Source organism: Erpetoichthys calabaricus, chromosome 5 (assembly GCF_900747795.2).
Source record: "Erpetoichthys calabaricus chromosome 5, fErpCal1.3, whole genome shotgun sequence".
NCBI lineage: Eukaryota > Metazoa > Chordata > Cladistia > Polypteriformes > Polypteridae > Erpetoichthys > Erpetoichthys calabaricus.
In genome coordinates this window covers 93791171-93815864 of record NC_041398.2, presented here as the reverse complement: position 1 = coordinate 93815864, position 24694 = coordinate 93791171, and the positions used below count along the sequence as shown (strand labels likewise).

The 24694-nt window shown below is 37.4% G+C and overlaps 1 protein-coding gene across 1 annotated transcript in view; it reads right to left on the bottom strand.

Annotated features, from left to right (window-relative positions):
• The window catches only part of LOC114651806 (dihydropteridine reductase-like), a 29954-nt gene extending 5589 nt beyond the window's left edge, over positions 1–24365 (bottom strand). The window contains exons 1-5 of the mRNA XM_028801778.2: positions 24148–24365; positions 23451–23543; positions 22781–22877; positions 21319–21459; positions 4283–4391 (exon numbers count right to left, since the gene is read on the bottom strand). Coding sequence (XP_028657611.1) covers positions 4283–4391; positions 21319–21459; positions 22781–22877; positions 23451–23543; positions 24148–24240 — 533 coding nt within the window. The 5' untranslated portion in view covers positions 24241–24365. The remainder of the gene's footprint in view (positions 1–4282; positions 4392–21318; positions 21460–22780; positions 22878–23450; positions 23544–24147) is intronic.
• Positions 24366–24694: the final 329 nt, after the last annotated feature.

Sequence of the window (24694 nt, the reverse complement as noted above, 5' to 3'; positions counted from 1 at the left end):
AGGTATTTTGAAATTTATAAGAAAAATATATAATAAAGACATGCAACTATAATTTAACATTTTTGCCTTAAAATCTAACTAAGAAAACAGCATGTACATGATTCTACTGCCAATTTGGTAACTTGAAAATATTATAGGATATGCATAAGCCAGCATAAATCCAAAATTGCAATTAATTTTTTATTTACAATTTAATATCCATCCATCCATCCATTATCCAACCCGCTATATCCTAACTAAAGGGTCACGGGGGTCTGCTGGAGCCAATGCCAGCCAACACAGGGCACAAGGCAGGAAACAAACCCCAGGAAGGGGCCCAGCCCACCGCAGGGCACATTTTAAAATAATTCTACCATATAGGTTAGTATAGAGGCAAGGTTGACAAAGAACACCATATTTTTATCACACCCATATAAAAACGTAATAAGTGAAATTTACAAATACAACATAATAAAGGCCACTCTTTCCCAAGAATAGTTAACCTTGCAGACACACTGGTTGTTTAGTTTTCTTGCAGCCCCAAATGACAATTTTTTACTCCCTTTTAATTTAATACTTTATTTGAAGCAAAATTCTGAACTGAAGTATTCATATCTTCCTTTAAGAAGAAGTGGTATAACCATTCAGCTCAGCCAAACAGGTAAACTAGGCTGTTGCCTTGGGTGGCATTTTGTCAACTGTAATAGACGTAAGGCCATGGCTTTCGGAGGCGGTGGTGTCAGTGAATCTCTAAGGGGGACACTGATCCCACCCCCAGACTGCTCTTTGATAATATGTATAGCAAGTTCCTTCAAGACTCGATGGTTTGTACACAACATTTCTGTTTTTACCTAGGGCAACAAAAAACCTAGAGCTGGCAGTGCCTCTTGGTACTAAACAACTTAGTCATCAAGGGGTAATTCTAAAATGTATTTGATCATGCAGAGCTGCACATTAATTTCAGTGTACAGTTATTATTCTTATCATCATATGTTAATTCATGAGTAAAATCCTTCTTTTTCCAAGTCCCCTCAAGTATCTAGGGTGCCTGGCCCAGGTAGGCCTGCATTAGCTTTCTTTGACTGGAGCTACAATAAATGAAGTAGTCCAAATCACATCACCTACAACAGCAACATGTTATCTATTTAGTGGTGCAGGTAAACATGAAAATACTGAGATGCCTTGACCACCAGTTAGAAATCAGAATCTTGGAATTATGAGCTTTTATGTCTGTGCTAAGCCTCCAAAAGATGCTGTTCTGAAGTTATAGCAATTCTAAAAGACTGACAGTCACAGGAAAGGCAGAAAATGTGCTCATCATGAGACTTATTTTGCTTGTGGCTATATGTGATTCATGTGATTATACAGCAAAACAGGCTTTTGTTCAAAGAATATTTCAGGCACTATAGTCTCATAAATTTACTGAAATTGGCCATAAAAACCGTACAAATGTTACAAACTTGTTTTAGAAAGGACATAGTGCCCATATGCAGAAGTACATATGGTAGGTAAGACACCAGACTTTACACCTCAGGGATGCTGGTTAATTTCTTGTTTCTTCTTTACTGTTCAACCCTGAACAAATCAATTAACCTGCCTGTGCTCTAACTACAAAAATATATTTGAATCGCATTGTATGAAGAGAATTAAATTTAATCTATTTACATTTTAGTTCAATTACAACTCTCAAAGCACTAAACAGAGCATTAACCAGGAGACAGAAATAATTTTAAATCCACATTTAAAGGAAAAAATTCAAACATGAGGCTGCAAGGTCTGATGTGGAATTTGCATATTCATCTTGTGTTTCCACGGGTTTCCCTTCAAATATCCTGGTGTTCTTCCCCCAGAATAAAGATATGCATGTTAGTTATCTGGCAACTTTAAACTGGATCAGTATCTGTGAACATGGGTGAGTGTGCATGAGCATGCACTACAAAGAGTAGGCACCCATTCATAGTTGGTTCACACGTTGCACCCACTGCTGTGCAGGATAAGTACCATCTGCCTGCAAACCTGAAATTGATAAGCGTATTAGAAATCAGAAGGACAGAAAATCTAGACATGGAAAAAGTGCAAAACACAATCCTATATGCACACCCTCATTCATTTATGTTGTTCCAAATTTTGGTCAGCAATCAACTTAACAGCATAGCTTTGCACTACAAAAGGAAACCCGAGGCTGTGGAAAAAATTGCAAAACAAGGAATAAACAAACAAACTCCACACTGAATAGTAATTATTATAAAATAAATAAATACATACATAGAGAAATGTAACAGTTTAATAGTGTTTTCTCAGTGGGTCTAAGGAAGCTTTCCCTCTCATTAATTTGCAGGGTTTGGAAATTGTGCATTACTTCAATATTTGTAATATTTATCCCCAAAATGTTTTTAAACTGGAGAGTGTTTGTGTAGAATTTATACATTTTGTGAAGTACTTGTCTCTTATCTATTAGCTTCCATTGCAGAATAGGATAAAGCTTGTTTCTATCTCTACTTTTCTCTGTTCCTAGTGATTATTCAGTCTCAGTACTTTGGGCGAAATTTTCTTTATGAGGCAGCTAGCTTTATTGACAAAGCTTTTACCACCAAGCAGGTGTTTAATCACAACCACAGCTATCTATTTTCAGTAGAATGCAATTAATTCATTGATTTATGAAACTATATTATGTGGTTGTTCCTAGATCCACAAATAGTAATGCCAGTATTATAAATAACAGTAACCGGAGGCAATGTAGAACAGTGAGTAGTAAGCAACACATCATTGCAAGTTTTTTTATATATATATAATAATCTTAACTGATATTGCTGCATGTTTAGTAAGATTTAAAGGTTCATTAAATATTAAAAGTTCATAAAATCTCTTGTAGTTTGATAAGGTACTCTGTCTTTCAATTTTAATATTTTCCTGAGAAAAGTACCAGATTGCCCTCTGCATCACACAATATATTTTATATAATTACTTCCATTGTATATGAAACTTTCTGTTAGTAAGAGCTCATCTATACCAAAAAGCATTTTGGAAAACAATTACAATCCTTCTTCCCACAATTTCCGTTCCACAAATAACCAAAGATGCTATACACTTCAAGCACTCTAGCTAATCTGAATGAACAAGTGTTCATCTACAATAATTGTGAGGAACTATTTTACCGTTAGCTATGAAAAGTGCCACTCAGGTCTATGCACCTCTAACTCTCAACTAGATATTGGTTCCTTGCCATTTTTAAATTATTTTATCATTCAAAAACTTCTAAAAAGGAAAGCTAAACACTAAAACCAGATGCTCACTGTTAGCATCAAATGTTTTGTTTTAGCATATCACTGTTGACATGCATGTGTTCTGCACCAAGCAACAGTGCTCTATAAGGCATTTTAGACAATAGCATTTCAGTAAATCTTTTTTTGCTCACTTGTTAATATCTTCCTGGATTTTACAAAGATTTCATATGATGATAGCCAAAAATCACACTGTATGAATCTTGGCATTTACTGTTTTATTTACATACAGTATATGATATATATATATATATATATATATATATATATAAATATATATATATATATATACGCACAGTAGGGGGTTCCCCACTGCTCACATCGCTCGCCAACCCCCCCCAGCCTGCGCTACGCGGCAGCCACTTCACGTCTCTGCCGCTCGCATTGTCAAGAGCGGGGCTGTACGCACCTGAAGGAGATGCGGTCGCTCCTCCAAAACCCCTTCTTAAACAGTGATACAATGGGAAACAAATAGTTTTCTTTTACCTTCTCTTTGCTCGATCAACTGCTGGCTTGCTGCTGCTGCTGCCATGCCGCATGATCTGCATCTCACACAGCACTTCGAACATTTAAAAGCCTGTGCAACAGGTGATTTACTCTTTGTCTTTTATTTCCAGCCCTGGTCATTGTTAAATCTTTTGGCACAAAGTCTCGTTTTGCAGGACGTGAGTTCTTTGATATTTTTTAGTTTATAATTTAAAAACGGAATAAGAATCTGAAAATCTAAGAACATCATATTAAAGTTTGATAAATTCTGAAAAGAATAATGCCAAACATATATATGTAGGTTTTAAAATAAGCCCAATTTAAAACGTGACATAGAAACGTCACCTAAGATTGTTGCACAAAATTGTTGCAATTTTAGACTTAGGATTTTATATTTTATATATATATATATATATATATATATATATATATAGAGAGAGAGAGAGAGAGAGAGAGAGAGAGAGAGAGAGAGAGAGAGAGATGTGTATTTATTTTTTTTTTTTTTAACCAGAAAACAATGCATACTAGACACATACGGCAGAATGGCAACAGCAGCGGATCCAGATGGTAAGCCACTGTTGTCTCCAGAAAGACTCTGGCAAAGCTGATGTACGGCTGCTTTTGCCATCCCATAACCAACCATACCTGCAGAGAGAGACAGAGAGAAAAACAGCAAACCATGAATTAGAAGGAAGAATATTATTTGCAACAGACAATTTTCAACATTTCTGAAAAATAAGGAGAAATTACTGAAGTGTTACTGAAAAGGAGTAAACATTATATTTCTATACTACTAACTACATACAAAACTCCTTTGAAACAAATCATCTGCATTGCGGCTTAAAGTTTCAATTAAAAATAATTATTTCTATTGATGCACAGGGCCACTGCAGAAAGCATTGTTTGCTTCATGAAATCTATGTAATATAAGCCTATCCTAGCACCATTACATGCAAGACTGGAAATAGCTCTGGAAAGGGCACAAGTCTCTCACAAACCTACACTCACAAGGGGCTAATTCAGAATTAACACAGCCTGCTCATCTTTGAAAACTTGGAGGAAACCCCAGTCAGACATATGGAGCATGTGCAGACTCCACAACATCAACAACTGAGCACAGAATTGGAACAAAGTATGCTGGCTCTATAAGGCATACAAGCTAACAACTGCCCATGGTACCACACACTAAGTCATCATTCTATCATTTAAAACATTTCAGAATTAGCAAATCTGTACAAACAGAAAGCAGTAATTACTGCTCACAAGCAGTAAGTCAGGATACAATTTTGATAGACGGCAATATTAAAAGAAGCACCTCAAAGCAATCTGTAATCCAGACTGCCTTTTAAGGTCCTTTTCTGTGAACTTTATATCTACGATAAATTGGAACCTTTTGACAGGCAAATAGGAGGTACACAAGAGACAGTGATATAATTACCTACTAAGCCTCCTGACATAATGACAATCCAGAAAGGTCAGATACAACACATTTTAAAGTGCACTTCATTGGAATAATTTAGCTATAGATCAAAATGAGCCGAATACCCTCAAATGTCAAAACATATTCAAACAAGAATCCCTTGTACATTTCTATTACTCTGAAAAGTTTCAAAAGTACAAATAAAATGTATTTTTTTTTTATAAATAATATCTTCCTATGAAAGTTACAGTGCATTTTGCTATGTACACCTTAGGAACTGACTTATTCCTCTATTCTACCACTTACAAACTATTAAAATGTTGGTGTCAAGATAAATGTTATTATTATTATTATTTTTATTCAGGTATATTCCCAAATATTTTTTTGTAATTTTGTTTTTATTACTCTTTTTAAGCATACTGTACATACTCATATGTTTTATTTTTAAACAATGTATCTTAATAGATTTCTTTAAGTTTCTAAAAAGCACTCCACTATTTCTTGTCTATGTAACTTTTACGTTTTTGGACATTTTGGAAGGAAAGCTTATACATGTGCCCCAACATTTTCAATAAGATTATTTATGTATAATGCTAGTGTAAAAGGTGAGCACAGTCAGCCCAGGCCCTAATGGACACTGTTTATTTTATTATTATATCAATAGGGAATTTGCTTTTTTCACTATACTAAATTAACTAATAACGCTACTACTGACAGGGATAGCCCATAAAACCCCTACAACGCATACTGACATAAACTTATGCAATAAAACTGAATGAATGAATGGTGTGCCTTAGACCAAAATGGAATCATTTCTCTTAAATGCTGTCATTACTTTTATAACACCACCAATTATGGGTTGTTTTTCTGGGCATGTTTTCACAACAGCTTGAGTTTATCCTACACCACACTCACACCAACTATGATAGCAATCTGCTACTAATGAAATGACAGAACTTCTGAATAACACCATTTTATGGCCATGCCAAAGCCAATAAAATCTAGCAGTAAGCAAGTATGACTCCTTTCAGAAAGCATGGCATCAAGTGTATATTTTTTTTGTGTAGTTAGACCATGTAGGTGCCTGCTACTTCACATTTGTATTAAATAAAATAATTAACAAGCAAACAATATAAATGCATTAAAAACAATATTTATAAGCGATTAATTTGTTGAAAACAGCTGAATGACAGCTGACATACATCATGACAGTATCATGTTTTATAATTGCAAAACCTTTTTGATGTATAATACTTGTATTTGAAGGATATTTTGAAGGTAACTAATCAGAAATAAATGAAATACATAAAAATTACACTTCATAAGAAAATAATGCATTTTTATTTTCATTTTCAATCTAGCAAACAGCAACAATGTGATACAGGAATCAAAGGCATTGCTGTCTGCTTCATCATGAGATAGTCACACACCCAAGGACTAACAAACAAGGACTACATCAAAGGGCATAAATATTAGGTTACAAATCCACAACATGCCCCTGGTGTATCACTGCTTGTTCAATGGCAAACTGAAGAGAAGGATGACTTGAGAAAAACCTAATAAGTCATTGTGCCGAATTCACAACCTTTAATGATGTGGTTGATCCATGCAAATCTAGGCAAAAACAGAGACCTGCAGACAGAGAAAATTCCATACGCATAGATGTTAAACTGCTTTAGAAGTAAAATATCTTTTTTATAAAACAAGTATTTGAAATTTTTTACGAGAGCACAGGCTGTAGTGAATGCAGTGGCAAAGATTTTAGAGACACAAGCCTTAACCTCCCAGAAGCTTCCAGAAGATGCTCAATCAGATGTCACCCCAGCTTATAATAATTCAGTATTTTATGAGCAGCTAATAAAGCTCCTTGTCACACCACTGTGGTAATGGTGTGGTGAATGCCTACAGAACAACACTTATAAACAATGTTTTTTTATTAAAACAAGTTTCAGAAGCCTATTAATCTGCTCCACAACCACATCTGCCAACAATCATTCCTTCAAATACTAACTCAGGATCAGGCAAGACCCTCATCCTTAATCTCACTCATGTGGCCAAATGTAGAGAAGACATTCTGGAATGGTGCAAAATCTCTTCTGAATACACCTTCCTGTCTATGTTTACTGAAACAGGTTATAAAGCTTCCATACTAGAAATATTCAAGTTCTGAACGCAGGACTATCATCTTTCACTGTGAATAAGAGCAATTTTGGGGTTACATCCACTATGCAGTAAGGTATATCTGGTAGTTCTGTACTATAATGGAAATAGTTCTTGTCTGCTGTTTATTAATCTACCATTACTTCATGTTGTCCAGCCATTGGTAAGGCTCTCTAGCATTACAAAGTAATGTCAAAAAGTACACAATATGCAAGAAACTGGCATTATTGAAATGTTGGTGGCTTCACTGTAAAACTTTGGTAAAAAAAAGAAATCGGAATGTCTTTTGATATGTGTTGACTTCAGAGACTAGAGACATTAACAAAGATGTTGTGCCCAACAAAGATCCTCAAGAACATCTCATGATTATTTATTTACTTGGATGATATAGCAGATCATGGCCTAAATGACATGTGTCACTGTAACCTCCTTGGTTACATTTTAACTGCACTTTCGTAGCACGGCTCACCATTAACATTACCTGAAAATTACAATGACAAATTTTATTTTAATAGAGGAATTTCAGACCAGTGCTGATACCACTCTCAAAGTGATTGAGCTATCCAATTCCTCTCTGATGATTTCCTTTTGGGGATGACTGCTTGTTATGGTATTTTCTGTTCAAGCATAACTACTCACTACTGTAACTGAAGAGTACCTCCTGTGACTGGATCCATGTCTACTCAGTTTGATCTTACTAGTGACACCTTCTCTACTGCCAATGAAGTGGTTCTGTCTCTGCTGCAAAATCTTTCCATGTGTGATAAAACCCACCGAGTAGAAGTATTTGATGTGAGAAATTTTGACATATTTTAGGACATCTGAGGTCTGGAACACCTGAACCATATATGGAAAACATTTAAAACACGACACTGTGCTCAATACCTTACTGGTCATCACTGCAAATGTTTGTCCTCTTTCTTCTGAATTTTTCAATAGGCTTATCAATTTTTTTTTATTCATTCTGTATTTCTGCTTCCCATAGATGGTGCCTAGACTGCATTCTGAATCCAGCAATCTGGAGTTGTGAGAGAGCAGCATTGACCATTGTGTCACCATGTGACTTCTCCAAAAATTGATGATTGGTATTAAATAGATAGGTATTTAAACATGAGGTTTCACTCCAGCATAAAGAATCAAAATAATTAGATCCATGTGTCCTTACTAAAAGAAAACTGTTTGACTTATTTAACATTCCTGCATAATTAAAACCATCTGAAAGACAAAATCAAAAGTGTTTCTGGTTATCTAGGCATACTACCTTTATTTTTTGCTTCTACCTCTAAACTTTATTTAATACTACAGTATTTGCTTTTTATACCATACCCAAAGCCACTATCTATCTAGTATTAACACACTACTGTTTATTTCTAATGATGTTGAAAGAGATCTGCATTTGTGATAATAGACAGGATAAAAAAAACAATCAACCAGTCTTGAATCTGTTGACTTTGTCTATTTGTAAAATCACCTATTTAAACATTATACATTTGCACACTTTTATTGTTGCAAACTCTCAAAATTATTATTCACAAAGTTAGGTAAAATATTGACATGTTGGGTCTTAGTTACTTAGTTAGGTGCAGTTAAAAGAATTTTACACATCAGAGTAAACCTGGGTAATACAAATTATGGAAATTTAACATAGTTCAGTCAGTGATTTTTTCGAATAATAGTAAGTAAAAATGACATGGGATTACTCTACTTAATACAAGCACCAGAAAGAAATAAACATATTGTGAGAAGTGTACTTATATACAGTATAATCACATATATCACAAAAAGTGACCAATAACGTTATCAACTGTAGTGTTTACAAAAGTTAGGCTATCTTAAGAAATCAGGCATTTTGACTGTTTTTGCACTACAATAGGCCTTTGGCTATTCTATTTTTTTACTAGATAGATAGATAGATAGATAGATAGATAGATAGATAGATAGATAGATAGATAGATAGATAGATAGATAGATAGATAGATAGATAGATAGATAGATAGATAGATAGATAGATAGATAGATAGATAGATAGATAGATAGATAGATACTTTATTAATCCCAATGGGAAATTCACATACTATAATACATTGCAAATAACAACTATAAAAAAATAAAAAGCTAGGAACCATCTTTCTGGCTTTGTGGAATATGAATCCAAAATGTAATGTTTATACATTTTAATGTATATTAATTCAGAACACTCTTACCAAGGCAGTGACTATGTAATAATAATAAATACAGTAACAATAATAATTCATTATATTTATGTACTACTTGCCACAAATAAAACCTTTTCTGTACACATTATGTTCTTTCGTATAATAACATAAAGCCAAATAAAGAAACTGTAAAAGTGCATCAGCATAGCAGTGCATATATATTCTTTGCCTCTGAACACAAAACTAAAGAAATAATGAATTTAGTAGCTGAGAGTTTCTGAATGCTTAAGTTAGTCAATGATGCCTAGCTACCAAGTTTAATCTGGTAACAAAAATCTATATCAGAATAATACGTAACCGAGATAAGCATAATGTTATACTTTTCATCACAGAGGATAAATAACAATGATTACTACTACCTATTCCATTTAAACAGCAGGAAGCATTTATGTAAGTAATCCATTTCAAAAGACAAAAGAAAAACAGACAGGAAAAATGTGTATGTCGTTTAAGGTGTTCTGGACATCTAAGCAAAACCACTGTTGAGGGTGATAAAATCTGGCTCATAAAGCAAACAGGAAGCTAATAACACTCACACATACACATGCATACTGTACATACTTACTGCTCCACTAAACATAATAAAGTAATAAATCCTTTTTTTAAGTGCCAGACACCTCACTGGGAATTCAGCAAATCAAAGCTTCCATAAAATACTATATTAAGAAACCACCACCACCATACATACATACATACATGCATACGTACGTACATATGTACAGCTACTAGTGGTGCAACGGATCAAAAAACTCACGGTTCGGATCGGATCACGGTTTTAAGTCACGGATCGGATCAATTTTTGGATCAGCAAAAAAAAAAAAAAAAAGACAAGACAAATTTAACTCTCCATTTATTTAGTTAAGTATGTTTTGCCCATTAAAAAACATTCAACTCAAGACTCATTCCACTCAATTATATAAATACAAATTAAGGTGCAATATAGGGCATGATAACTATTTCCTTTAACGTGGACACAATAAAAAACAACTTTAAATGCAATTTAAGGCATCATTGCTTCTTACTTTGAACATGGAGAGAGAAATAAAAACTAGCTTATGTCCACATCATCAAAAAAGAAGAAAGAAAGCAAAGCAGACCTGAGCTTCTAATTTCAATTTTTTTTTTCAAAAACATGAGGATGTCTACATTTTCTGGGGAAAGTGTAGATCTCTTTGCTGTAACTATGTCCCCTGCTGTTGAGAACACCCTATCACTTGGCACTAAAGTGCCAGTCACAGCAGGATGGTGTCTTGCCATTGTGGCAAGGTGAGGATATTTACATTTGTTGCTTTTCCACCAAGTCAGTGGATCACCATCGACTGGAATGCCACTTGCTGCCTCATAGGATACCACCTCCTCTTTGATGGTGTCAGCAAAAGCCTTGCTGACCATGTCCTTCTGTGCAAAGGTCTCGCCAAAAAGCTCCGCCATTGCTAACTTCTTTTGAGGAGGAGATGTGTCTGCTCCTGTTGGTGCTGCATATTGATGCTGCAGGGAAAGTTACATTATTGATTAAAACTTTTTTTTTTCCATAGACATTAAAATGTGGCAATAACTTAATAAATAACTTAATAAACTTAACGAAAAACATTATCATAAAAAAAATATATAATTTCAAAATATTTATTTTCTTTACCTCTTCACAGTCTTCAGTGCCAGGACTGCTCACAATCTCAGTAGTGAGATCACTTGCGTAGGGCAAGGTCTAGGCGAGACAGCGACTTGAACCTTGGATCAAGTGCAGTAGATCTGTGAAGGTAGTCCTGTAGGGTTGGTGGTGAAGTGTATCTGGGCTTCAGGTCCTCTCTAATGGCAGTCTTGACATCTCTTGTGATGGTGCTGTCTTTCTCACTTGAGGCCATGGATTGTAGGATCCTTGTTTTCAGAGGCAGGATCATGGACACAGATGGTACAGTTTCAGTGCTCAACAGAGTTGTAACCATTTTGAGTGGTTTGAGCAGCTGGAGGACCTCCTCTGCCACTTTAACATAAGTGGAGTTCCACCTTGTTGTGACATCACATATGAGCTTATGAGTAGACAGCTGTAGCATTTCTTGCTTGGTCTTAAGCACATGAGCAGCTGTTGAGCTTCAGTGGAAGTAGGAAACCACCTTCCTGATACTCCCAAGGAGGCGGTCCATCTTACACAATTTCATTCCCTTTTGGGATGCTAAATTAATTGCATGTGCAAAGCACCCTATCTGTGGGCCCAGTCCTGCTTCATTCACTGCATTTATTTGGTTTTTGGCATTATCTGTTGTGACTGGGATATTAGTATTGGGCCTCTCTATCCTCCACTCTGCCACTGCTTCCATCAATACGTATGCCAGGTTTGTGCCAGTGTGACTCTCATAGAGGGGGCGTGTCTGGAGTACAGGGCTTCGTATCTCCCACTCCGCTGTGATGTAATGAGCAGTCACGGTCACATAGCTTTCTGTCGCCCTGGAGGTCCACCCGTCTGTAGTTAGGGCCACAGAAGATGCCTGGGACAGTTCAGCCATAACTTTTGACTTTTCCTGCTCATACATACTTGGGACGATATTGTCACTGAAGTGAGTGCGCGATGGAATATCATAGCGTGGCTCAAGCATGTGTATCATATGTTTAAACCCCTTGTTTTGCACAACGGAATATGGCCTCATGTCTGCAGCAATAAACACCCCAATAGCTTTTGTAATAGCTTTAGCCCGGTCCAATTGGGCAGCAAAGGGCTGCTTAAACGCCGTGGATATCTTTTGGTTTTTGCACAGCCATCGTCTTGGGTCCTGTCACATCAGGGTGGTGTCGTTTTAAATGAGTGGCCATGCCCGACGTGTTGCCAGTCTCATAGGGCTTCCTCATGCCACACAGTCGACAAACTGTGGTGGTTTTATCCACCACCCTTTTCCCATCAACATATTTAACAGGGAAGCCAAAATGCTCCCACACATGAGACTTAAATGATGCTGGAGGTTTGTCAAGCTCCTCTGCTTGAACTGCTACCGCTGGCCATGACCACGCGTATGAAGCGGCAAACCGGACAAAAGTCGAGCAAAAATGCATGAGAGAGGTTGAGTTAGTGCGCAAGAGGTTGAATTAGTGCACGAGAGAAACAGAGTTAGTGCGCGAGAGCTATCGAGTTAGTGCGCGAGAGAGATAGTGCATGAGAGAAGTGTAATTTCAGTTCAGTGTGCGAGAGAGGTTGAGAGAGTGTGCAAGAGACACGCGCACAATACAGTGGAACTTTTTTTTTCTCGGATCTTCGGATCACGTGCGTACCAAACCGTGGACAGAAATCGGTTCGGATCACGGATCAACAGTGATCCGTTGCACCATTAACAGTACTGAATGTATTTGAAACAATTCATCATAAAACCAATAAAGATGGCTGAAATTGCTCAAATATATATTTTTGGTGTAGATTCTCTTTGGAAGATGGTTCTGGAAACCCCTGGGAACTCTTTTGATAAAGAGTAACTTAATTTCAAGGTCAAGCTCAGAGATGGCAGAAAACTATCAAAGTCAAAAGGAAAAAATATCTAAAAAAAAAAATTAAAAAAAAAACGATAAATAGCTTTCAGTGTTTCTTATAATGCACACTTTAAATATACAAGCCCAGTGTGCAATACACTGTTAACAAACATATCTAGCTGTCCATCCATTTACTTAACTCACTGCATCTAATGCAGATTTATGAGAAGGCAGAGGCTACCTCAGTTGCACTGGGAGCAAGACAGGTACCAGTTCTGGACATGGCGCTAACCTATCACCAGGCATAACCACATACACAGCCATACACCCTACACACCAAGGGTCTCAGTTATAAAAGTTTGTGTGGATTATAGCGTGAAAGTATGCGTATATCAAAACTCAGGAAAATGTGTGCAGGTCAGGTCAGGTTGGGGAGCATACACTGGTACAGCGCACTGCCGCACCCACAACACAACGAAACAGCTCGAGATAATTGTTGCCAACTCCCAGGCGGACAGCCGGTCTTGTCCCACCCCCTAGAAATGACCATCTATCTGCCGTGGGCATCCTCTTGGCCTGGTCCAGCCACTTGGGTCCTCAACAATGAGAATCCTGTGATCCAGATCACCCCCGGGGAATCACGCCACATGGCCATAATGCAGTAACTGACGCTCTCACACAATGCACATAATGTGCCTCATTCAGGACTCCGTGCGTGATCACTCAAAGTCAAACCAGCGGTACCCAAGGATTCTCCAAAGGAACACAGTACCGAAGGAATCCTATCTTCATACTGTATCAGGTCACTGGATAGTGTCCATGTCTCGCAACCATATAGCAAAACAGGAAGCACCAGGACTCTAAAGACTTGGACCTTCATCCTTTTGCAAAGATATCGGGAGTACCACACACTCCTTTCCAGCGACCTCATGACATCCCATGATCTCCCAATTCATCTACTGAGTCAATAGGAAGACTCAGCAGACCCATAAATGTTGCTGCCAAGGTAAGTAAACCTCTCTACAAGGTCAACACTCTCTCTGCACACAGACATGCTACTGATGGTTGTGCCCAAGAGATCATTAAAGGCCTGGATCTTGGTTTTTATCCAGGACACTCGCAAGCCCAGACACTCAGACTCCTCTCTAAGTCCTCTCTGAGTCTCGAGAGCCCCGATCAGAGGCTCTATTAACTCTGCAAAGATCACAGCATCATCAGCAAAGTCAAGATCAGTGAATCTTTCTTCACCAACAGATGCCCCACAGCCACTGGAACCCAAAACCCCAACAACACCTAGGCCATGCAAGTGCAAGAACACACCCCTGACGAACGCCACAATCAACTGGGAAAAGCACAGAGGTTCTGCCTCCACTCCGCACAGCATTCACAGCACCAGTGTACAGGCCGGCCATGATATCCAGTATCTTCGGGGGGATCCCGCGAAGCCTCAGGATGTCCCACAAGGCAGCTTGATCAACTGTGTCAAACGCTTTACGAATATTGACATAGGCTACAAAGAAACTCTGCTGATATTCGTGTTTGCACTCCATGAGAACCCTCAGTGCCAGGATACAGTCGATGGTAGACTTCTTAGACATACAAGCAGACTGCTCCAGTCGCTGGTAAGGGAGCAATTGATCACAGATCCTATTGAGGATGAAGATATCCCCCAGTAGGTGCCGCAATCCAGGCGATCACCCTTCCCTTTTCAGATAGAGATGACAAGTCCCGTTTTCTAGTTAGTTGGGGTGATGCTTGTCTACTAAATGAAAGCAAAGATTGCTTGGAATGCAAGGAGGACAGCCTTACCACCAACCTGGTCACCCCAGTGTCATCTATAAGGAACATTCCAACAGCCGCCCTGACTGCAACTCCCTAAGGAACATGTTTACGGCAAAGAAAAAAAAATCAGTTTTATAAAAACTTGTGCATGCACATTTACATACAATTTACCCTTTGTAAGTCACAATCATCTTCTAAATGTGCATATGTGAACATGCCTTAAACCCCACCTGGTTGCCACATTGAAACAACCACAGATAGACTATGCAAATCAACCTCATACATACGCAATCACGATGGTGAGGACCATCATTGGCTGGTACATGTGCCTCTTACTCTTACTCATAATTTTGAGGCACTGCTCCCTGTATTTGAGGAATCCTATAGTGCCATCCATAACTGAAGCACTCAAGAATATGCATGGCATTATAGTGCCTCTCCTTTATGTTCTGGGGTAAGGGAAAAGCGAAAGGCGCTTGTGTTTGAACAGGTAGCCACTATCATCTGGTACCTGTAGTGACATTATTGCCATTACAATGAATAGTATAGGCCATATAAAATACTGAGGGTTCAGTCAATTACCATCAGCACATCATCCTCAAAGTTACTCTGCCTCAAAATAAATGAACAATAGATTGACATTGGCCAATGAGCCATGATGTTAGTCTGTCCCATCTTAGCATCACTGATGACTTATACATGAATGGAATATAACTGTTTACAGTTAAAAAGCAGTTTCAGTTTCACTAGGTTCCCTTATTGAAGTATGAATGCAGACAATATCACATATTACATTAAGAAAACTGGACACTGCTGCAAACTGCCTTTTTATGTTTGCAAAAACATGTAAGTTTTATGTATATACAAACCCACACCAGATGACTACAGGTGCTGGTCATAAAATTAGAATATCATGACAAAGTTGATTTATTTCAGTAATTCCATTCAAAAAGTGAAACTTGTATATTAGATTCATTCATTACACACAGACTGATGTATTTCAAATGTTTATTTCTTTTAATGTTGATGATTATAACTGACAACTAATGAAAGTCCCAAATTCAGTATCTTGGAAAATTAGAAGATCAATTAAGACCAATGCAAAAAAAAGGATTTTTAGAAATGTTGGCCAACTGAAAGGTATGAACATGAAAAGTATGAGCATGTGCAGCACTCAATATTTAGTTGGGGCTCCTTTGGCCAGGATTACTGCAGCAATGCGGCGTGGCATGGAGTTGATCAGTCTGTGGCACTGCTCAGGTGTTATGAGAGCCCATGTTGCTCTGATAGTGGCCTTCAGCTCTTCTGAATTGTTAGGTCTGGCGTATTGCATCTTCCTCTTCACAATACCCAATACATTTTCTATGGGGTTAAGGTCAGGCGAGTTTGCTGGCCAATCAAGAACAGGGATACCATGGTCCTTAAACCAGGTACTGGTAGCTTTGGCACTGTGTGCAGGTGCCAGGTCCTGTTGGAAAATGAAATCTGCATCTCCATAAAGTTCATCAGCAGCAGGAAGCATTAAGCTTCCTGGTAGACAGCTGCATTGACCTTGGACCTCAGAAAACACAATGGACCAACACCAGCACATGACATGGCACCCCAAACCATCACTGACTGTGGAAACTTTACACTGGACCTCACGCAACATGTATTCTGTGCCTCTCCTCTCTTCCTCCAGACTCTGGGACCTTGATTTCCAAAGGAAATGCAAAATTTACTTTCATCAGAGAACATAACTTTGGACCACTCAAAGAGAACATAACTTTGGACCACTCAGCAGCAGTCCAAAGGCGAGATGCTTCTGACGCTGTCTCTTGTTCAAGAGTGGCTTGACACAAGGAATGCGACAGCTGAAACCCATGTCTTGCATACGTCTGTGCGTGGTGGTTCTTGAAGCACTGACCCCAGCTGCAGTCCACTCTTTGTGAATCTCCCCCACATTTTTGAATGGATTTTGTTTCACAATCCTCTCCAGGGTGCGGTTATTCCTATTACTTGTACACTTTTTTCTACCACATCTTGTCCTTCCCTTCGCCTCTCTATTAATGTGCTTAGACACAGAGCTCTGTGAACAGCCAGCCTCTTTAGCAATGACCTTTTGTGTCTTGCCCTCCTTGTGCAAGGTGTCAATTGTCGTCTTATGGACAACTGTCAAGTCAGCAGTCTTCCCCATGATTGTGTAGCCTACAGAACTAGACTGAGAGACCATTTAAAGGCTTTTGCAGGTATTTTGAGTTAATTAGCTGATTAGAGTGTGGCACCAGGTGTCTTCAATATTGAACCTTTTCACAATATTCTAATTTTCCGAGATACTGAATTTGGGACTTTCATTAGTTGTCAGTTATAATCATCAACATTAAAAGAAATAAACATTTGAAATACATCAGTCTGTGTGTAATGAATGAATCTAATATACAAGTTTCACTTTTTGAATGGAATTACTGAAATTAATCAACTTTGTCATGATATTCTAATTTTATGACCAGCACCTGTATATGTAAACTGAATGTAGCCTCTTGCCAGTTGGTTAATGTCTTCCAGCAGAGTGGGAATGATAGAGCTGAAGCCTGGCTGAGATATTCATGACCTGTTGGCCTGTCAGCTAGTTCCCTGTGAAGTAACAACTAACTACAGATATAAACTGACAAAAAACACTAAAAATATACAGCATTGGCCCTCTTAAAAAGAAACTAACATAACAGTCTGTGCATTATATTCATTACTTTTGATGTTTAATATGTTTGTCATGTCAACACACATTATAATAATGGCTCAGTGATATGAATAATTACACACACGGGTTGTCATTCTGCTGGTTTGGCTGCACTTCCCTGCTTGATCATGGAAATTTCCTTTTTTCTCCAAACTGTTGCATACTCATGGGTCACAGATGCCATAAATATACCCAAGTTCTCTCGTCAAATTTTCTTTTATAAATTCTGACTTTTGCATAGAAAGTTGCGTATGCACATTTTCTGTCCCCTTTGTGTGTTTTTGACAGTTTTGTAAACCTATCAATCTTCGGGATGTGAAATAAAAAGCAGAGAGCCAGGAGAAAAGCTGATGTACACAATGGTTGAAAATGTAAAGGATACACAGTTAGTGAATCAGTCAGGGCTATATTACAAATATAGCACATTTAAAATTACAATATTTAAATATTTGCAATATTTGTCTAACCATAGATAAAAAAATATGTTCTGGATTAATATATTATCTAAAATAAGTTATTCATTTTGTAGGAAAAAAAACACTTTCTATTTTCATAGTAAAAATTTATGACACATAGATTTTATTTTTGAAATAGCACCTATTACATCATACAGTATAAAAAACAAAACTGGTACAAAATAAGTATTCATCAGGCTTTATGTGAGCAGTAATATAGTGTCAGTGTCAGTTGCCTTCCCTTCTTGCCAGTGTATGTATTTGTAAATTGGAATTTGTAGCACACATACAAGAGGATGTGGGGTAAAGATCAGGAGCATATACTCCTCTTTTCTAAAAGAAGCAGTTCTGAACTAAACAAAATAGAACTGATGACCTGAAGACCTAAATTAGAGAGTACTAATTTATGTCTGTAAACAGCCCCTAAAGGAACCAAAAAAATAAAGACTTAAAACAGGAACCATAGTGAGTGTGAGAGAGAGAGATAAATGTAGATAAGTTCCAGAATGAAGCCATCCACATTTTTGCTTTTTGTCATAGTGAGATATGAGATGGATTCGTACTCCATCCAAGCTTTATCTGTGTCTTTCTCCCAATCCTACCAGAATAGATTCTGTCACACCACAATCATGTATTGGATTAAAAAGGTTCCAGAAATGAATGAAAGAAGTACGAAGGTCAGGCTACACTAAAGTACCAATTCCATTCTTTACTGAAACATATTTTCAGTCTCCAGTCTATAAACTAAATAAAGCTTGCCTCTGTGCAACTACGCATTGCATTGGAAATGCTATGTAATATTACATATGCTCACACCTTAGATCAAAGCATCAGAAGAAATTAAAAGGTCTTGCAGGTCTTTCAAAGTATGTACACCTGGTTTGTGTTAACATGATGCATGTGTTGTTGACTGACCTCTAATTCATAACACATGTAATGTAAAATGTGCTGAATCATTCCTGTAATTGAGTATCCTTTTATTTTGTTGCCCAAAGCAATTCATCACCACAGGAGACAACAGCAACCCCTTCTGTAGAGTAAATTCTTCTAAAATATGTGTGCTAATGCAACTAAATAAATAAACTAAATAAATTAAAACATTTAACATGAACATAAAAGCACCGTAAAATTGAAACTGAAAGCTTTTCCCCTTGTTAATTTTAAATTTTTCATAAATAACTTCTAAAAATCAGTGTTTGATTATATCTGCCCTGCGGTGGGCTGGCACCCTGCCCGGGGTTTGTTATCTGCCTTGCACCCTGTGTTGGCTGGGATTGGCTCAAGCAGATCCCCGTGACCCTGTAGTTAGGATATAGCAGGTTGGATAATGGATGGATGGATAGATGATTATATTTGGTGGCAGCCCTGTGCCAACACCTTTCTGGATGAAATTCCCTGAGGCAGGTGGAAGGAAGAACAACACTGAAGTCCCATTCCTTTTTGACATTCACCCTGGCTGACTGTTTTATTCTTTTTTCTACAGTAGATATGTGACAGAATGCCCAGCAGGGATTTGGCAGGCTTTTGTTCATAGAAATCCAGAGCTTTTTCTTCATTGGAGTTTTTTTCCTCTGCCCAATGAACATCTGACCCTTATTATAATTAGTTTTTTTTATTATTGTTTTTCTTTGTTTCTACTTACCACCAAAGCAACTTGAATTATACTTTATACTGGATGGCACTATATAAATGTTGTTGTTGTTATTATTATTATTAACAATAAGGTTTGTTTTCTGTTGTATTTATATGTAAAATGAAGGAAACTGGCACAGAGTTAACCAGATCCTTATTGATCAAAAGAACTGAAATATTATGCCCCTACATTTGGATATTTATTAAAGATCAACATTGAAACATGAACTTGAAGACATCAGTGGAAATTAATAAAAATTGAAAATACACAGAAGGCAGTAAGAGATGAGGAATTGAAAGAAATAACTGGCTGAGGCATTGGGATAAATTACCTAATAACTAGATCACCTGCTGTTCAGTTCTGTTTCCACATTATTTGGACTGTTTCACGGTAAATTAAGTAATGGTGGAATTTTACTGAGAAAACAAAATATGAAAATATGAATTTTTTCTGCGAATAAATCAAAATATTTCACGTACAGTATATTAATTTATATAATTAATCCACTAATCCACAAGCATAAGCCCAGGAGTAAACACAGGAATGGGGCAGCACATTATTACAAGGCTCATTCATATCTGCATTCAGCCCTGCAAGCAGGTCCTCCAACTTAGAAGGAAAACTTGGAGGTTGGTGGCAGGATTGGCACTCCACTATAAAAAACCTCACACTGTTCCAGTGTGGTGCTGAGGTGTCACCCACTGCAGTCGGGTCCCAATCCAGGTGGGTCATCGTGTGGTGGGTGCGGCAATGCATTGTATCAGCGCATGCCCCCAACCTCTCTCTCTCTCTCTCATTCATATCCACTCATACAAGTCCTGGTATAAGAGTATGTGTGTGTGTGCATTTACATGATTTTGTCCTCTGATGCACTGTCACTTCAAATAATGTTGGACCCTGCCTTGTATCTGATGCTCTTGGACAGACACTGGCCCCTCATGATCTTGATATGAAAAATTTTAAGTTCAGAATAGGGTTGGATGCATGTGAAAATTACAATTAGTAATACTTTTAAAAACAATATATTAAAGAATTTATTTTTTCATGAGGTGCTGCAAGGAATACCATATTATGCAGTACTGTATATATAAGCTCTAAACTAAAGTGCTACACTAAATAACTAACATAGTTTAATTTGCAAACACCTTCAATAATCAGTAATGCATGGATACAATTCTAGCAAAAATATAACAGAGATTTTGCACAAGTGCAATTAATAATATGAAAACTACCTGCTGGAACTTCCATCCATCCATCCATTTTCCAACCCGCTGAATCCAAACAGGGTCACGGGGGTCTGCTGGAGCCAATCCCAGCCAACACAGGGCACAAGGCAGGGAACCAATCCCGGGCAGGGTGCCAACCCACCGCAGGACACACACAAACACACCCACACACCAAGCACACACTAGGGCCAATTTAGAATCGCCAATCCACCTAACCTGCATGTCTTTGGATTGTGGGAGGAAACCGGAGTGCCCGGAGGAAACCCACGCAGACACGGGGAGAACATGCAAACTCCACCCTGCTGGAACTTACTTTTGTTAAATTGATCTGCATGATTAAGTTACATAGGAGAGCATTTGTTTTGGCTTCCTCGTCATGCAATCATGTAACCTGGATTACTCTGTTTATCTCTCTCTTTGTAGATGCTGCTGATATTAATATCATTATGCAAGTAGAATGAAGGGTTGCCCACTATTATATATTTTTTTAATTAGTACAAAGCTCTATACATACCAGATGTGCCAAACAAAGCTGCCTTGGCTCCAGCTAAAGTCAGAAGACCTCCTTCCTTCAGATGTTTGGTGGCTAAATGACTGGATATTATAGATGTCCATACGCTCTGCTTCCACATAAGGTCACAATTTTTATACAAGGCTGAATGTAAAAGGAATATTAGTTTTATTTAGCCATACTCAATATAACAAAAAATCTACAACATCTATATATTTAGCGGAATGCATGGCTGTCACATAAAGTCATAATTCATACACAAGACTGTGTTGAACAGGGGTAATTTATTTAGCCATACTTAGAATAATTTAAAAAATACAACAAATAAATATTTTAGAATATATTGCAAATGTTAAGTTACTCTCTAATATGATAGATACATCACTTCTAAACTGAACTGCAGCATCCTAGATCAACAGTATGAAAAGCATGCAATGTAATGCATTAAGTGTAATATGCTGCATTCTGAATGTCTTTGTCATTTTTCATCCATTATCTTTGTCATCTCTTAACCTCTAAGAACTCATTTTTAAACAGAAATTCAAAAACAGATTTATCTGTAATGTACTCTTTCTGACATTACCTAATTGTAGCTTTCCAGTTCAAGAAACTGGTCACAGGCTGCTAGCAAACAAAAAACTAAATACTGGCTGAACCTCTAAAACCCCCTCCCACTTTGATCAAAGAAAGAACTGACGTACGGATTCCCTTGATATATCTAAATGAAATTTCTAGAAAACACAAGATTTGTTTTACCTAATAGAAGGAGAACCTTCATGACAATGTGAAAAGGCCTTGACTAGAATATATTTGTGTGCACAAGTAAAGAGGTGCTGACGCCCTCCAGCCTGATTAAAATGATCACATTCCTTGTACTGTGTGGAATTCAAAGAACGAAGCTAAGGATACATCTAAACATCTAAAAACAAATCATGGCTCTAAAAAAATAATGACAAAAAAGACAATGACTCATCATCAACTGGATCATGTTTTACGACATCATTTATACACTTTTTCATACATATGACATATCAGCAAGCTGTAACAAGTTAAAATACATTTTTAAATAAACATAAAATATGCTAAGCTGTGGTATTAGAATACTTAAAACGACACTACATGCATGCCGCTGCTGAATACATATGGATATCACATGAATAACTATGCAACTGTAATCTGCCCTGGCCTTTGTCAGCAAACCTCCTAGCTAAAGGGGAAGAATGGGCAATATCTCGTAATTTTAATCAATTAGACTGAGGCATTTAACAGAAAGTAACGCTTTCTAAAACATTTGTGCTTTGTACTTTAATGAAATTCTGATGAGACAAAATTCTGAAAAACATTCTTTATATCTTATATTTTCTGCAGTTATTTCAGAATCTTTAAAACCTCACAAATAAGCACTATTGAGGTATTTTTAAGAAAATTAGCCTTCTTTTCTTTTGAAATATTCAGTAATACATACATTTTGCTTTGGCACTTCCACCTGCCCATCCTCCTGCCACACAAAGAATGGCATCAATCTTCTGCTCTCCCAGTAACAGAGACACATCGGAGGTCACCTGCAAAAGCAAAAGCCTTTAAACAAATTGCTTTATCATACATGTTAGTGAATATTTTGGTAACATCACGTGCTTATTAAGAAACATAACAATGTCATTCAAAGTTATATTAAAATAGTACTACTTTTGCACTATTGCACAGTGCTTCATGGTTTAATAAGTTTGCAATGCTTCAAAAAATTAAAACTACCCACTAAAACAACAAATGGTCATTAGATAAAAAGAACTTCCATCATCAAGAGGATACGTTGAAACTAGCACATATTGTGACTGGTATCCATCCATTAATTTTCTTAACCCACTTCTCAAGGTTAGGGTAGCGGGGAACCTGAAACCTGTCCCAGCAAGCATTGAGCATAAGGCAGTAACAGTTAAATAAACAGATGTACAATTTTATAACTTAACTATAGCAGAGGCAACCAGGATAGTCACTAACAATGTAAATGTTTATTTTGTACATTGCTACATTATGTGCACCCTAATCCTTTCATTGAAAAATTTTTAAAAATCAGTTTTTCCAAAGAGGGCTTAAACCTTTGAGAAACTACTACTACTACTAATAAAAAGAGTCACCTGATCCGCTTGCTCAGTGAAGGATTCGGACATCTTCACCAGCACGTTTGCATTTGCCTCTTCATTTGCGACAATGTCAATGGAAGCCACCCACTGAAAAACACAATACCGAAAGTGTATGGGAAGCAAGTGAAAAATATTTAATTATTTAAAAAAGCACCCATTTGTACTTCAATCACACACAACGCCACTTCATTAATGAAAGTTTACTTTTTATTGCGTATTTTAAACTAATACTCTCACAAAGCTCTTGCCATGAAACAGAGAATACTTCATAATAAGGATAATAAACTGTATAACCATTCACTTAAAGTAAAATTATTCTGTTAATGCAAAACAAAATCGATATTCTAGAAATGCTAAATCAAGATGTTTTCGAAGCGAACTGCAATAGCGGTTAAAGGTCGTGTTGATTATTTATCGATATATTGCAGAAATAGCCAATAATAGCTGAGATCAAAAATACTCATTAATATATTTTCATATAATGTAAAGGTAAACTAGTCCAAAGGTGTCTAACAGCTCTTTCTCAACAATGTGCACTTTGCAAATAGCTCCTGTTCATTCCACTTTTGAATACACAAGGTATCTCTCTCTGCTGTCACACTTGAACTTCACTCCCCAAACGACAGCCACTCGATGTGCACTGCCTGTCTTTCTGTTTGTCTGTCTTTGCCTCCACTGTGCAGATACTTACCCATCTTTTCGTCTTGAAATATTCGACACACTTGGAGCCGAGGGCCCCTTTTCCACCGTACACAATAACCCTGTGTGCCTCTGCCGCTGCCATTTTTAGAATTTATCGGTTTTGACTGTTACACACACTCACGAAGTAAGTCAGAATGTGAATGGGAGAAGAACTGACAGCGGCAGAGTTCCTAGCTATAGGTATTACGTCATTGCATTATCACGCCCACTTTCGCAATGAACAAATTCGTTCTCTCCTCAGTGACATGTTGATGTCCTCTCATTGCCATCTAGCGGCTAGGCTGTACTTATTGGATAGAATGAACAACGTTAACGACTGTTACCCTGACCTGACTAAATTCATATTAGGTGTAAGAAAGGTTGTCACATTTCAGCCACTGGACACTTTTACATTGTCTAAGCCTAATTATTCGATCAAAAGGTTTCGGAGGCTGCCATGGCAACTGAGACTCAAGGCAGGGAGCAGAACTTTAAGGACACGAGCTCCTGTTATTTAAAAAAAATCAAGTGTGAGTCATTAAATTAGTTACCTTAAA